This window comes from Vanessa cardui, chromosome 27, assembly GCF_905220365.1.
Source record: "Vanessa cardui chromosome 27, ilVanCard2.1, whole genome shotgun sequence".
Lineage (NCBI taxonomy): Eukaryota > Metazoa > Arthropoda > Insecta > Lepidoptera > Nymphalidae > Vanessa > Vanessa cardui.
In genome coordinates this window covers 4,470,709-4,484,125 of record NC_061149.1, presented here as the reverse complement: position 1 = coordinate 4,484,125, position 13,417 = coordinate 4,470,709, and the positions used below count along the sequence as shown (strand labels likewise).

Here is a 13,417-nt window from a genome sequence, read left to right as displayed (position 1 = left end):
ATGTATATTAAATTAATCAATAAAACAAAATCACTTTTTTTAATTACTATGGTATTTTTTTGAGAATAAAATTATTAAAACACTGACTTATTGGAAAAATATTAAGTCATTTTCTTCACAAATTGCTGACCTTGCTATGTACATATAGTTATCTAATTTATGATTGTATATTTTGAAGGAACCTTCTCTGCGACATGGAGTGTCACGAACACGCGTGGCCGTTCCTCGTGCCGGTCAACACAAAGCAGTTCCCGCAGTACCGGAAGGTGATCAAGTGCCCCATGGATCTCTCCACCATCAAGCGGAAGCTTCATGATTCCGGGTAATACTTACATTCAAATCAAATCAAATCGAGTCGAGATGGCCCAGTGGTTAGAACGCGTGCATCTTAACCGATGATTGCGGGTTCAAACCCAGGCAAGCACCGCTGATTCACGTGCTTAATTTGTCTTTATAATTCATCTCGTACTCAGCGGTGAAGGAAAACATCGTGAGGAAACCTGCACGTGACAAATTTCATAGAAATTCTGCCACATGTGTATTCCACCAAGCCGCATTGGACAACGTGGTGGAATATGTTCCAAACCCTCTCCTTAATGGAAGACGAGGCCTTATCTCAGCAGTGGGAAATGTACAGGCTGTTACTTTACTTTTTTACTTTACAAATCAAATCAAATCAAAGTATACTTTATTCAAGTGGGCTTTTACAAGCACTTTTGAATCGCCATTTAACAATTAAGTGAAGCTACCACCGGTTCGGAAAGTAGATTCTACCGAGAAGAACCGGCAAGAAACTCAGTAGTTACTCTTTTTCGAGATTTAAAAAAATACAGTCATGTTAATTAATACAATTATTAAATTAATATATCCTGCCTGGAAGTCAACAGGTATTAATTCCACGCTTTTTTATCATCTACAAAATCTTGCATCGAATAATACGCCTTTTTCACCAATGTATTTTTTATAAACGATTTGAATTTACGAGACGGCAAAGTTAAAAATGTCTGTGGAATTTTATTAGTCTATGAAACTTTTTTATTCTTTACTTGGTGGTAGGGCTTTGTTCAAGCCCACTTGGGTAGGTACCATCCACTCATCAGATATTCTACCGCTAAACAACAGTACGCAGTAATGTTGTGTTCCGGTTTGAAGGGTGAGTGAGCCAGTGTAACTACAGGCAAAAGGGACATAGAATCTTAGTTCTCAATGTTGGTGGCATATTGACGATGTAAGGAATAGTTAATATTTCTTACAGCGTCATTGTCTATGAGTGATGGTGACCACTTACCATCAGAAGGCCCATATGCTCGTCCGCCAACCTATTCCATAAAAAAAATACAAACTATAAAACAGGCCGAATTGTGATAAGTCATATTTTCTACTGTCAAACAATACTCTGTAATGTTGTGTATGGAAGAGTGAGTGAGCCGGTGTAACTACAGGCATAAGGGATATAATATATTCGTACACCCAAGGTTGCACATTGTAAGGAATGATTAAAAGTTCTTAGGGCGTCAATACTTATAAGCGATGGTGACCACATGCCATCAGGAGGCCTATTCACCTAACTTTAATGCATGAATTAGTTTTAAGTGGAAACTTGATTGGTGTGTGAACGAATTAATTGCTGTATAATGTATGTGGTGTATACTGTATGTTTCCCAATTATAATAAATAAATAAACCTCATGAAATAATTTGCTTTATACAATAGCTAATGCTCAATTGATTATATTATGATGTTTTTGATGAATTATTCTTTTATTTTTTAGATATAAATGCAAGGAAGAGTTTGCATCAGACGTGCGTCTAATATTCAGCAATTGCGAAGTTTTCAACGAAGACGATAGTCCCGTGGGTCGCGCGGGACACTACATGAGGCAGTTCTTCGAGGAGCGATGGGCCCACGCCTGACGGCCCATCGACGTGGACCGTGGACCGGCACAGAGTGAACAGTGAAATAATGTGTGGTTTTATTTGAAGTGATTACACAGATCCCGTGGCTGATATATAGTGATACAGACCCGATAGCGTAAAAAACCTTTTGTAAACTAAAGGACAATGGAAAATGACTGAAAATAATTCTGAAACAAAGTTATTAGTGAAATTATTTTCCTGTACAAACATCGGTTACTGAGAGTTTGTAGTATGAGTTGTTTTGTAACGGCATTGATTGTTCGGATATGTTCGATGGAATAATTTATTTACTATCTGTTATTTTGATCTCGATAATAATATAATCGCATCACGCTTGCTAAATAGACTAATGTACTGACTCTGATTAAGACAATAAAATAAACATGACATTACTAAGAGTTGATTTTGTGAATTTTGAAACGATGAACGATAATTTCCTTGTTTGCCAATAATCGCAATTGTATGACGTATTTATTTACAAATACATTTGAACGTGAAATGTTTTCCAATATACTACATAGACTAACGAAAGCATTCCTAACGAAATTGAACTCAACGGCCGTGCTAATAGGTCACAAAATTGGATAAAACGAATGTATATTGCGAATCTCATGTATAGATGTGGTTTTATTGTAAACAAGGCGACGCACACACCTACGAGTGACTTTGTATTTAATTTAGACTGTAAATATAATGAGGTATAAAAGTATTAAGGCTAATTTTTAAGTATAGCTGAATTAGAACGTCGATGTCATTTAATGAATATTATTTTTTTAATTTGTGTAGCAACGAGGCAGTATTCGATTCCTCTGCGTTTCTTCAATTCGATACTGAATTTGGCCAGTCATTATAGTGTTTGTAAATGTCTAATTGAATGTAAATGATTGTGTATTTCAAATTATTTGTAGACGGTTTACTGATGTATAAGTAGGACCGTTTTTATTGTAAACTATCGGTTTGGACCAGGGTATTCTTAGGGCACGTTGTTTGTAACTAAATTCGAATCATAATATGCAATATTCCATATTAAAAGAGTATATATGTACAATTATTTTACATTATAACATGTGTGACCCTGGCCTAAACCAAATTCACTTTGTTGATTAGTATAGAATGTGAGTAAGTGTAGATTAGGCCTAAATTCTTAAAATGGTAACACTGATTATTGAAGGGATATTTTTTTAATTTTCGAATAACATTGCCAATACAAAAAATGTTTTAATTTTTTTTTCATCAATTCTAGCAAAAGCATATAACTTTTATTTGTCATGAATAAGTATCTGGTATTTCTAAATACTGCTAACACTTAAAATTATCATTTGTAAAGAAAATACTATACATTGATTTTTAGTTGATTTATTTATATAATATAATTTAATTTATTTCAAGTGATTCACAAACTTTTAGTACTTATATTGGCTTGATTGAAAAATTTAATAGGTACAAGCCATTAACTGTCCAGTAATGTTTTTAAAATAATAACAATCAGCAATAATTTGTATAATAGCTTTACGACAAGGATTCTAAAACTGATGTAACTCCAGCAACGGTTAGATGTTGCAAAATATTTACTTGAATTATAAATCCTGGACTCGAGCACAAAGTCTAATTTCCTTAATATATAAAGGATTCACTTTATAGTTTAATTTTACTAGTTTAAAGTCATTCCTACGGCACAAATTGTGTTTTTCTACTTGAGTATTTTAAAGTATTACATGTTTTACTTAATGCAGCTTTTAATTTTAAAAAGATATTTAATCTGTGGTGCCACAGATAATATACGAAATAGACAGGACTCTTAATAAATTATTATATCTAGTTTTTTAGTGTTTAAATCTGCCAAGATATGTTATTTGAACCTCAGCTCTACTGCCAGTACATAAGGTCGATGTTTGAACGCAAAACATATTTTGGTAGGTACTCGCGAGGCGTGTATGAGAAATTATAGTTTTATGTTGTGTGAATTGGTTGATTTTAACTATAAAATGGATATATAAATTATATATACGAGTAAATAAATAATTTTTGAAGCACTCTGTTACCGACTTTATTTCATTATCAACATCCCACCCTTATTGCATTGATTTCAATATAATTGCACATTGCCTTTATACAATGAATCTATTGTTACAAGAGTAACCATAGCCTTCAATACGGTGTTATGACATTTGATTCTATATCATAATTTATATCACAATATTATTGCATATTATGAATATAGCAGGGGCTATTGGATTTACTATAATATATACAATTATTATTGTAATTATTTGATCAATCATTGGTAAAACTGTAATTAATATTAGTTTCAAATGAAAACTATTTCTTATTTTAAATGTGATTGAGCTGTCATTAGAAAACAATTGGACGATAGCGAGGCATTGTAACAAAAGATAGAGAGATTGGAGCATCATTGTAAAACAATAATATATTTTTGGCCATCGCGAACTACTGAAATTACACTATTCTTTCATTAAGGCGCTCTATCTACATCGTATTTCAATTGAAAAATGAATGAAGATAAACACACTTCAGATTTATATAATCCTTCTGATAATAACACAGATACATGAAAAATAGTTCCTGATAAATATATCCTTAATCCTTATGTATAAATACGGGAGTTTTTAACTTGACAACTTTTTTACAGTTCCATCGATATTCAAAAAATATATGTTCGTAAATACATTATGAATATCATAGTGTTAGGAAATAAGACTGACAAGTAGCAACACCAGCGACGTGACTATTAAACGGAACGTCAAACGAATGTCGAGGCCCCACAGACTTCATTCTGAGCCGAGGTGCGATCTCATAGGAGACACCCTCAGGACGAACTTTAAATTCGAGCCCCGCGCTCAACCTCAAGGCAGGGGACATTAGTTCTCGCCCGAAAGACCGGTGACGCTGTAAAGGCCAGTAGGGCCAAGAGCAATACTACACACATAAAAAAAGACCGTCGGGAGCATTTGTTCACTTACTAAATCACTTCTCATTCCTAAAAATAGATTATTCAAGCTCTTATAGCGATTAATGATATCGCGTCAATTTATTTATTTATTTGTAACACCATCGCCATATTCACAAAAACAATGCAATCAAAGGTACACGGATCGATGGTGTGTGATACACTACAGGTTTACAGCACTATTGAATTACAATAAAAAAGTCAAATTCTCAAACTATACGTTCGTAAACAAACATACGTAAAAACTACCCATTTATGCATGCGTCGTACCCAGCGTGCGTTCAAAAATTGGCAACACCCTATATCACTCATTTACTTCAGCGGGGAGATTAGTCAATGATCGATGTACAGTCAGAGCAAGAAAACCTTCGTCCGTTTTCAAATTCCTTTATTAAGTCTTAAACTCTTAGTACCTTTTGAATGTAAACATCAAATCATTGCGACGCAATATGTCACAAACGAGTCACGGTGTATCAACTATGTATTAATAATGTTTATTTCACTAATGATTCTTATAAATTACATAATTATTACTAAATGTTAATTTATAACGACAAAATAATTTGAATAGGACTTGGCTTCTATAAGATCTCAAAACTTTTTACGATGGAAAGACTGCATCGAAAGACTTGGCATACTTTTACATTTAATGTTTTTGGTGGGATCTCATTTAATTTTTGTAAGTGTATTTCTTTCTTTTTTTTTAGGTGACCTCATAATTTCTTGGACTTCAGCCACTGCTTTGCTTAGAACCCATTCTCTATCTCTTTTGTTAGACAAGTCTCGGCGATATATTCTTCGGAGTCGATTATATTCAGCCATCGCGCATACAATATTTATCGCTATACAATGGAGTTTTAACTTTATTAATTTAAAGATTTATGAACTTTATGTATTAATTATAGTCTATGTATTACATTTATATTATTCTTTTCTATTCTATGTATGTATTCATCCAATTGAATACTTAAACAACGAACAAAGTTAACAATGCAGCCAAAATCCAAACAATGTTCTTGCCAAACCGCAAATATAAAATTGTTTTCTATGGTATATTATTTTTTAATGTTTTTATATGTGGCTAATGACCTATCTTGGTGCAAAATTTGAAGTTTCTAAGTCTGCTAGAAGTACCTTAGGTTTTTGATGATTAGTGAGTGGTGAGTCAGTGAGTGACAAAATTGTGTAAATTTGATCAACCGTAAATCCTGAACTATTATATCAATTGGCATGTAATTTCGAACTTAAGCTTGTTCTAATGCCTTCTATTATTCACCGAAAACCCAAACTCTTAGCTTTGTCCACGTCGAAGATAGGGGGGGAGAAACAGCCGCGAATCGCTTCGAGAAAAGATGGTACGGCCGTGCCCGTTTTGTTCTAGACTTGGCTGGCGCACTGCCGTGCCCCCAGATATTCGAAGTCGCATATAGCGATCGATTTCTGAAGTGACTTTCTACTTTCAGAATAGTTCTACAGTTCACTCTAAGTGCTGTGTATAGTGCGTCACGTTACATTTCTAAACATTATCTCAATACAAAGTAGTAAAATTGTCTATTTATAAAGCGCATTGTTTTTGATCTATATTTGACAGTGCCCCGGAAAGTCTCATAAAGCCCTCACAATGAAAAAAATAAGATATAAGAGATAAGGATTAAGGAATAGCACAGCAACCAAAACACAATAGGCGATAGGTTACAATAGCCAATCACAGCGGTTGAATACCTGCTACTAGTTACGTGCTACTGTTAGTTTTACGACACTTCGTTGAAAAAATGCCCTGCGATTGGCTGGCTATAAGAAATAAGAAACAAATTCCCACCTCGAAATTTTATTCTTATTTATTATTCCTTATTTTTGAATTATGAATTGATTAACGGTGCTGCCTTCGCTGGATTCCGTTATTCCTTATTTCTTGTTCCTTATTCCTTATGCACTTAACAGTGGAGTCTAGCGCAGCATTTAAGGTTCTAAAATAATATTAGAATGAAAAACCAATAAAAAAAAAACAACTTTAATTTTAAATAGTATTTAAAATCCTCTGATAAAACATTGTTTAAGATTCAGCTTCTTGGCTGGCTTTGGCCTTCTTCGCCTTCATCCTGCGGTGACTCCGTTTCTTGTTTAACGATATGCTCCCCATTAACTTTCCCGACTTCTGCAAAGCGACGAGCTTTGCTGACTTACTCTGTGGACACAGTTTACATCAGTTAGTACAACAACAACAGCCTGTAAATTCCCACTGCTGGACTAAAGCCCTCCTCTCCCTTTGAGGAGAAGGTTTGGAACATATTCCACCAAGCTGTTCCAATGCGGGTTGGTAGAATACACATGTTGCAGAATTTCTATGAAATTTGTCACATGCCGGTTTCCTCACGATGTTTTCCTTCACCGCTGAGCACGAGATGAATTATAAAGACAAATTAACCACATGAATCAGCGGTGCTTGCCTGAGTTTGAACCCGCAATTATCAGTTAAGATGCACGCGTTCTAACCACTGGGCCATCTCGATCAGTTCAGATCAGTTAGTACAATCTATAATAATATTATAAATGCGATATAACTCTGGCTGTCTGTCTGGTCTATCAAGTCGAACCACTAAACTGAATTCGATGATATTTGGCAGTTCGCGACGCGGTGAAAACGCGAGCGATATCACAGTGGGCTAGTAATTTGTTTTCACTCTATAATATAAAATCTTTGTTAAATCTAACAATTTAGTAGATTGCAATCAAGAATCCTCTTTAGTTTCTCTTTAGTGTATAGATGTATAATCTACGGCTGGAGCAGGGCCGTATTTAGGGGAGGGCAACCGGCGCAACTGCCATGGGGCCTCCACATTAGTGGGGGCCACAGTTTTCAGCAAGTTAACAAATACCGAGATATAGTCAAATTATAATAATGTTATTATTTAATATTTTAAAAACTAAAAGTAATTAATTCATGATAATATAATTATCAGGTTGTTCACGCTTCTGTTTGTCTAGGGCCCCCACTGCTTTGTGGCCCGGGGGCCTCCAGACCTTTAAATCCGACTCTAGGCTGGAGCTCTTTAAAATGAAACCATAAATCTTCTACGTGCAGCTATCGTTCCATAATCACTGGGACAAAAATCGTCATACTCTGTTAATATATAAGATATGGTCTAGTTGTCCATACCTTAGCTTCGGTTTTCGATATTTTGCTATTCTGCTGCGTCGTGTACAGCACGTTGATTCTGCGGTTATCCAGCATCGAGTGGTGTTTGGAGAGCGCCAACTGTGAAACACAACAGACTATTAATACTTATAACTATTTAAATTACATTACATGATTAATTCACATATAAAGTAATGTGTGATATGAGCCGACATGGCCCAGTGGTTAGAACATGTGCATCTTAACCGATGATTGCGGGTTCCAATCCAAGCAAGCACAACTGAATATTCATGTGCTTAATTTGTGTTTACAATTCATGTCGTGCTCGGCGGTGCAAGCAAACATCCTGAACAAACCTGCATGTGTCTACTTTCATTGAAATTCTGCCATATGTGTATTACACCAAACCACATTGGCACAGCGTTGTGGAATAAGTGCCAAACCTTCTCCTCAAAGGGAGAGGAGGACTTAGCCCAGCAGTGGGAAATTTACATGCTGTTGTTGTTGTTGAAATGTTACCTCATAGCTGGGTTCATTCTTTAGCTCCACATATGCAATACAACTCTTCTTCCCCTCAGCGGGCTTTGGGATCCTTACATCCACTATGTGTTCCCTGATTTCGTAGAAATGGTGAGTTAACTGTAAGGAAATTACCATATTATTAATTCATTTTATATATAGTATATTCTTTGAACACTACTATGTGTTAAAATAAGACATTATTAGCAAAAGATGGCAATACTACTATAATACTTTTATTAATAATTAAATAATAACATAATAATTGTTTTTTTTTATATTATTACAAGCTAAAAGACTAAATAATAAGGACAATAAGAGTTATTATATAAATTATAAAACAAATATAAAAAGAAAGTTATTTTTTCCAGAGAGGAAATATGAAACTCTCAGCATTCTCTAATATAACATGTATTATGTATATAAAGATTCATCTTAAATAAATAACATCATTAAAAACTGTTGCATAGTTTAAAAGTTCTAAATGTACAGACAGCGGGAAACAGCCTTATTCTTTGTAGATTTAAAATAAATAAAATATAAACTTGGTGCTACGGCCCTTTCTAACAATATTCCACCAAACAGTAATAAATATATGGTATTGTTGTATTCCACAATGCCAATGGGTTGATTATAATATTAACTTACCCTTTAATCCAGTTGCCTGGTACCTTATAACTAACCTAGAACCTTTTCCCCAGTGGAAGGGGAAACTAGTAGATAAACAACTTACTTTTTCTCTATCAATATCCAGTGGCAAGTTCCCAACGAATACGACATATCGTTTAGGGCCCTTTGTCTTCTTTATTTCTTCCTTTTCTACTTTATCAACGGCTTTGTTATCTGTGGCTTCATTTTCTGTTTTATCTGCTTCAACCTTCACTTTATCTTTTGGCTTCTTATTCTTTTTCTTCTTCTTCTTTTTCTCTACTTTTGAAGCAGTAGATTCAGTTTGGACGGACGTTTTAAGCATATTATACAGTATTCTTATCTTTCTTAGCTCTGCATCTGTCAGAGTGATTATGTCTTTTACTATACCCTGTATCCTATTGTGTATTACTTCTGGCAGTAGTACTTCAGATGTCCCTTTTAGATTATCTCTTAGCTGCTGACGAATCCTACCTAAAATGAAAACAAATTAATTAAACATTATCCAGATTAGTAAACTTTACAGTTCATTTAGACATTTGATAATCAATGTTTACCTTTCTGATTATTAGTCATAGTAACCCCAAGGAATTTCTTTACCAAGTCGTCATTTTTCAACACTGGATACTTCTCAGCTAACTCATCCGATATTTCATTCCGTTCATTTGTCTGAATCAAAATTAAAACAAGTATAATAAATTATATCTTTATAATTCTAGCATTGAAAAGTTTCTGTAAGTTAGATATTAATAGCACCACAGAGGCAAAATCAAATAACTTGCAAAAAAAAACACAATAATAAATGCAGTTGAAAGAATTTCTTAAATAAAATTTGAACCATCAACAAGATCATCTAGGTAGTTACGACACTGTACATATATATCCTAATGCCAAGCAGCATTACTTAGCAGGATTAAGATCCAGTTTGTACATAATTACAGGCATAAATACATTACATCTTAGTTCCACAAGTTAATATAACATTAGCTTTGTAAGGTAAGGTCTATGCTGCCCATGTATATGATGACTATTTCTCATTAGGTTGCTCATTCGTTCAACTGCCTAATATTTAAATAAACATATTGATAGAGGTTACTAATTCAGCATTTTCACACATATTAGAAACAAGATTGAACCAAAACAATTCAATAACCAAAAATCCATAAATATCCATACCACATTCTGGTCCGAGTCTTCGTTCTTTTTAATATCCTGTTCAATTTTGATATCAACATTGCCTTCATTATTCTTGTTTTGAGGCTCTGTCGTGACAGTCTTTGCTTTGTTCTTTTTCTGCCTCCTTTTCTTCTTCTTAATTATATCAGGTTTTACCGGACTCACCTCACTAATATAATATTTTTTTTATTATACACATTATTCATATTATTTTTATATATGGTTTACTAGTGTGGGTGTTAATTAAGAACTGTACAGGTCAGTTATTTTGGTATAGTTGTGTTATACTATTGAGATTGAGATAATAATAATGTCTAAACTAATAAAATTATTTATTTACTTTTAGATTCAGTAAATTCTATTTATCAATTATGCATAAAATCCTCTTTAGCCGATCAATTTTCCTGTTTCTTCTATTTCTAGCTCATAAATAAAGAAACTTAATTGGATAAAAATAGTCACTGTTACTATTGAGCCAAGATGAAGAGAGGGCTTAGCCCATCAGCAGCAACTTTTTAAAATATTTTTTACATATTAGAAAATTTATAATTTCAGTTTTCATTGCGAATATATATTTTCACACGCTCAACAGATGCAACATGACAAAAATGGCATGATCTTGGATAAAACCTAAACATTTTATTAAAAATTAAATGTAGTTATTGTAATTTCGGATTTTCTCAAAAATATTTTGAACATTTAGGAAGTAAGACGTTACTTTCGTGTCACAAAAATACTTATATAGTAAGTTTCGAAGGATTTGAAAACGTTCCTTTATAAACCTACCCTACTAAAATAACATTAAGAACAAGTAAAAAATACTAAAACATTGAATTTTTAAGTAATTATATATTCCAAACGGATATAGCTACAATATATTTTAAGCCTAATTCAAATGTGGATTACAATGAAAGCCGCCCTCAGCCCCTTACCTTAACTTCGCCATGAGGATTTTGAGGTTATATTATGCGGCACAGAAATATATTGTTTTAAGTTTTTAACACTAAATTAAATAAGAATTTTAAATAAACAAGCTTTTTCTTATTGTTACCAAAAATATAACACGATTTTACAACGTAAACCTCGTGCAAAATAAATATAAAATGATTTATTTTGATATGTGACAAGATCAACAATTAGGTCTTGAACTGTCAATGTCATGTGTCAAATTTTATTGATTAAACGGCAAGTTACGATCTTGCCTCCGAATAAAAATCCGTTTATACCAAAAATTAATTTTCAACCGACTTCAAAAAGGAGGAGGTTATCAATTCGTCTGTATTTTCTCTTTTTTTTATGTTTGTTACGTCATACCTTTTTACTGGGTAGACCGATTTTGATAATTTTTTTTGTTTGAAAGGTAGTGTTTCCCGTGGGAAGTAGTAGTAAGACATAAGTCTTAAATTTGCATTATGTATATGCGCGACAAATAGATGAATAACTGAAAATCGCGTCAACCAATTTTGATGTTTCTTTTTTATTATAAAATATATACTTCAAGAGTAGTTTGGTGAAAGTTTGGTAAGGTTCTGAGCATAGGATCCATGACAAAATAACGGAACGGAAAGGAACGGAACAATTCTAAGGAACACGTTAGCGATACTCGGTCGAATCTTTTATATTTATAGGTTATTTAGATATTTGAGTCACCTTCCGTAATGTGATTATGTTTATGTAATTATCATAGTCGAATATTATAATCAACTAGCTACCCACCCCGGCTTCGCACGGGTGCAATACTGATACTAAATATACTACAGAATTTGTTTATTTACGACATCACATTGCAAACTTCTAAAATTATCAGTGTTTCTTTACTATATTTTTCATGTATTATATATATTAATCTTCCACTGGAATTACACTATCTGTTAAAAAAATGCATCAAAATCCGTTGCGTAGATTTAAAGATATATGGACAGAGAAACCGACTTTGTTTTGTACTATGTAGTGATGGAACTCCTAAACGGCTCACGGTTAGGGTGCGATATGGGGCAGAATTTCTTACTATCTTTAATCAAATTTTGTGTATGTGATGTAATGTAATATGATGTACGACATGCATTAGCTCTTTTTCAAAGTTTTTTTGCTGAGGTCGATTACAGCTCTTTCGAGGGATCCTTGTAGTTTATGCCGCATGACGTATTAAGGTCGCATTTTCGAAAGTCTATTTTTGCTTTATTCGCAAGTTTCCTTTGAAATTGTCCTCGAAGTAGTTTCTGACTCATATAAACGGAACGCTCAATCTATCCACCGGCTCCAAATATAACAATAACTATAACTATGTTATATAATTGTAAATCGACTTTTAAGTAGTCTAATATTTTTCATTTCATTTTACTTAGGAGGACTCTAAAAATATGTTGAATACGCAATTATTTTTATTACTTTTTAGTGCATATTCATTTGTTTTAAAATAGTGTTTTGTTTGAAGTCGGTTTTTCTTTTTGTTAAAATTTTTATTTATAGATTCCTATATTAATAGAAAATATCTTGTTTTGGAAAATACTTTAGTAAAGATTTTATATTCTATATCGCCAAAGAGAGATGCAATATGGTGGTTTAATTTTACAGTATTAAGGTTTCTGCCTCTGTTGGTCACAAAGTGTTCAAATAATTTAAATAAATAAGATTTACAGAGTCAGACACCTAATTACCTCATCAGGTTGCCCACAGACATGACCCATAGATATGGGACCCATAGAAATTTGCTTTTATACGCCCCCAATCTTGAGAACTAAGATGATTTATTCCTTATGCCCGTAGCTGCACCCACACTCAACGACAAATTTATACAAACATGCTAAGTATTGCTGCTTGAAGGTAGATGTATGAATATATTAAGGTACCTTAAGTCTTACTTCCTTATAATACACCAGAGTTAGATTACTACTACGATTAGAAATTGCACATATTTATATATTTTTTAAGACAAAAGAGATTACAATTAGAATCAATAGCGATAAATATATTTTTAAATATATTTATAGACATTCTTATTTTAAAAAATATAAGTTTCAGGCAAACGAAAAAAGCCACTTTGCCCGTGAAATG

The 13,417-nt window shown here is 33.3% G+C and overlaps 2 protein-coding genes across 2 annotated transcripts in view; one reads left to right on the top strand and one right to left on the bottom strand.

The window, feature by feature from the left end:
* Window positions 1-3,954, top strand: part of LOC124541191 — a 132,918-nt gene extending 128,964 nt beyond the window's left edge. Inside the window, exons 52-53 of the mRNA XM_047119059.1 lie at window positions 179-322; window positions 1,772-3,954. Coding sequence (XP_046975015.1) covers window positions 179-322; window positions 1,772-1,913 — 286 coding nt within the window. The 3' untranslated portion in view covers window positions 1,914-3,954. The remainder of the gene's footprint in view (window positions 1-178; window positions 323-1,771) is intronic.
* A 2,927-nt stretch (window positions 3,955-6,881) lies between these two features.
* Window positions 6,882-11,511, bottom strand: LOC124541067 (nucleolin-like). The gene is made up of 7 exons (XM_047118883.1): window positions 11,296-11,511; window positions 10,364-10,532; window positions 9,745-9,856; window positions 9,273-9,661; window positions 8,540-8,659; window positions 8,042-8,140; window positions 6,882-7,069 (listed from the first exon to the last, which is right to left on the bottom strand). The coding sequence occupies exons 1-7, from the start codon at window positions 11,307-11,309 to the stop codon at window positions 6,938-6,940; spliced, it is 1,035 nt and encodes a 344-aa protein (XP_046974839.1). The 5' UTR covers window positions 11,310-11,511; the 3' UTR covers window positions 6,882-6,937.
* Between the last annotated feature and the right edge of the window lie 1,906 nt (window positions 11,512-13,417).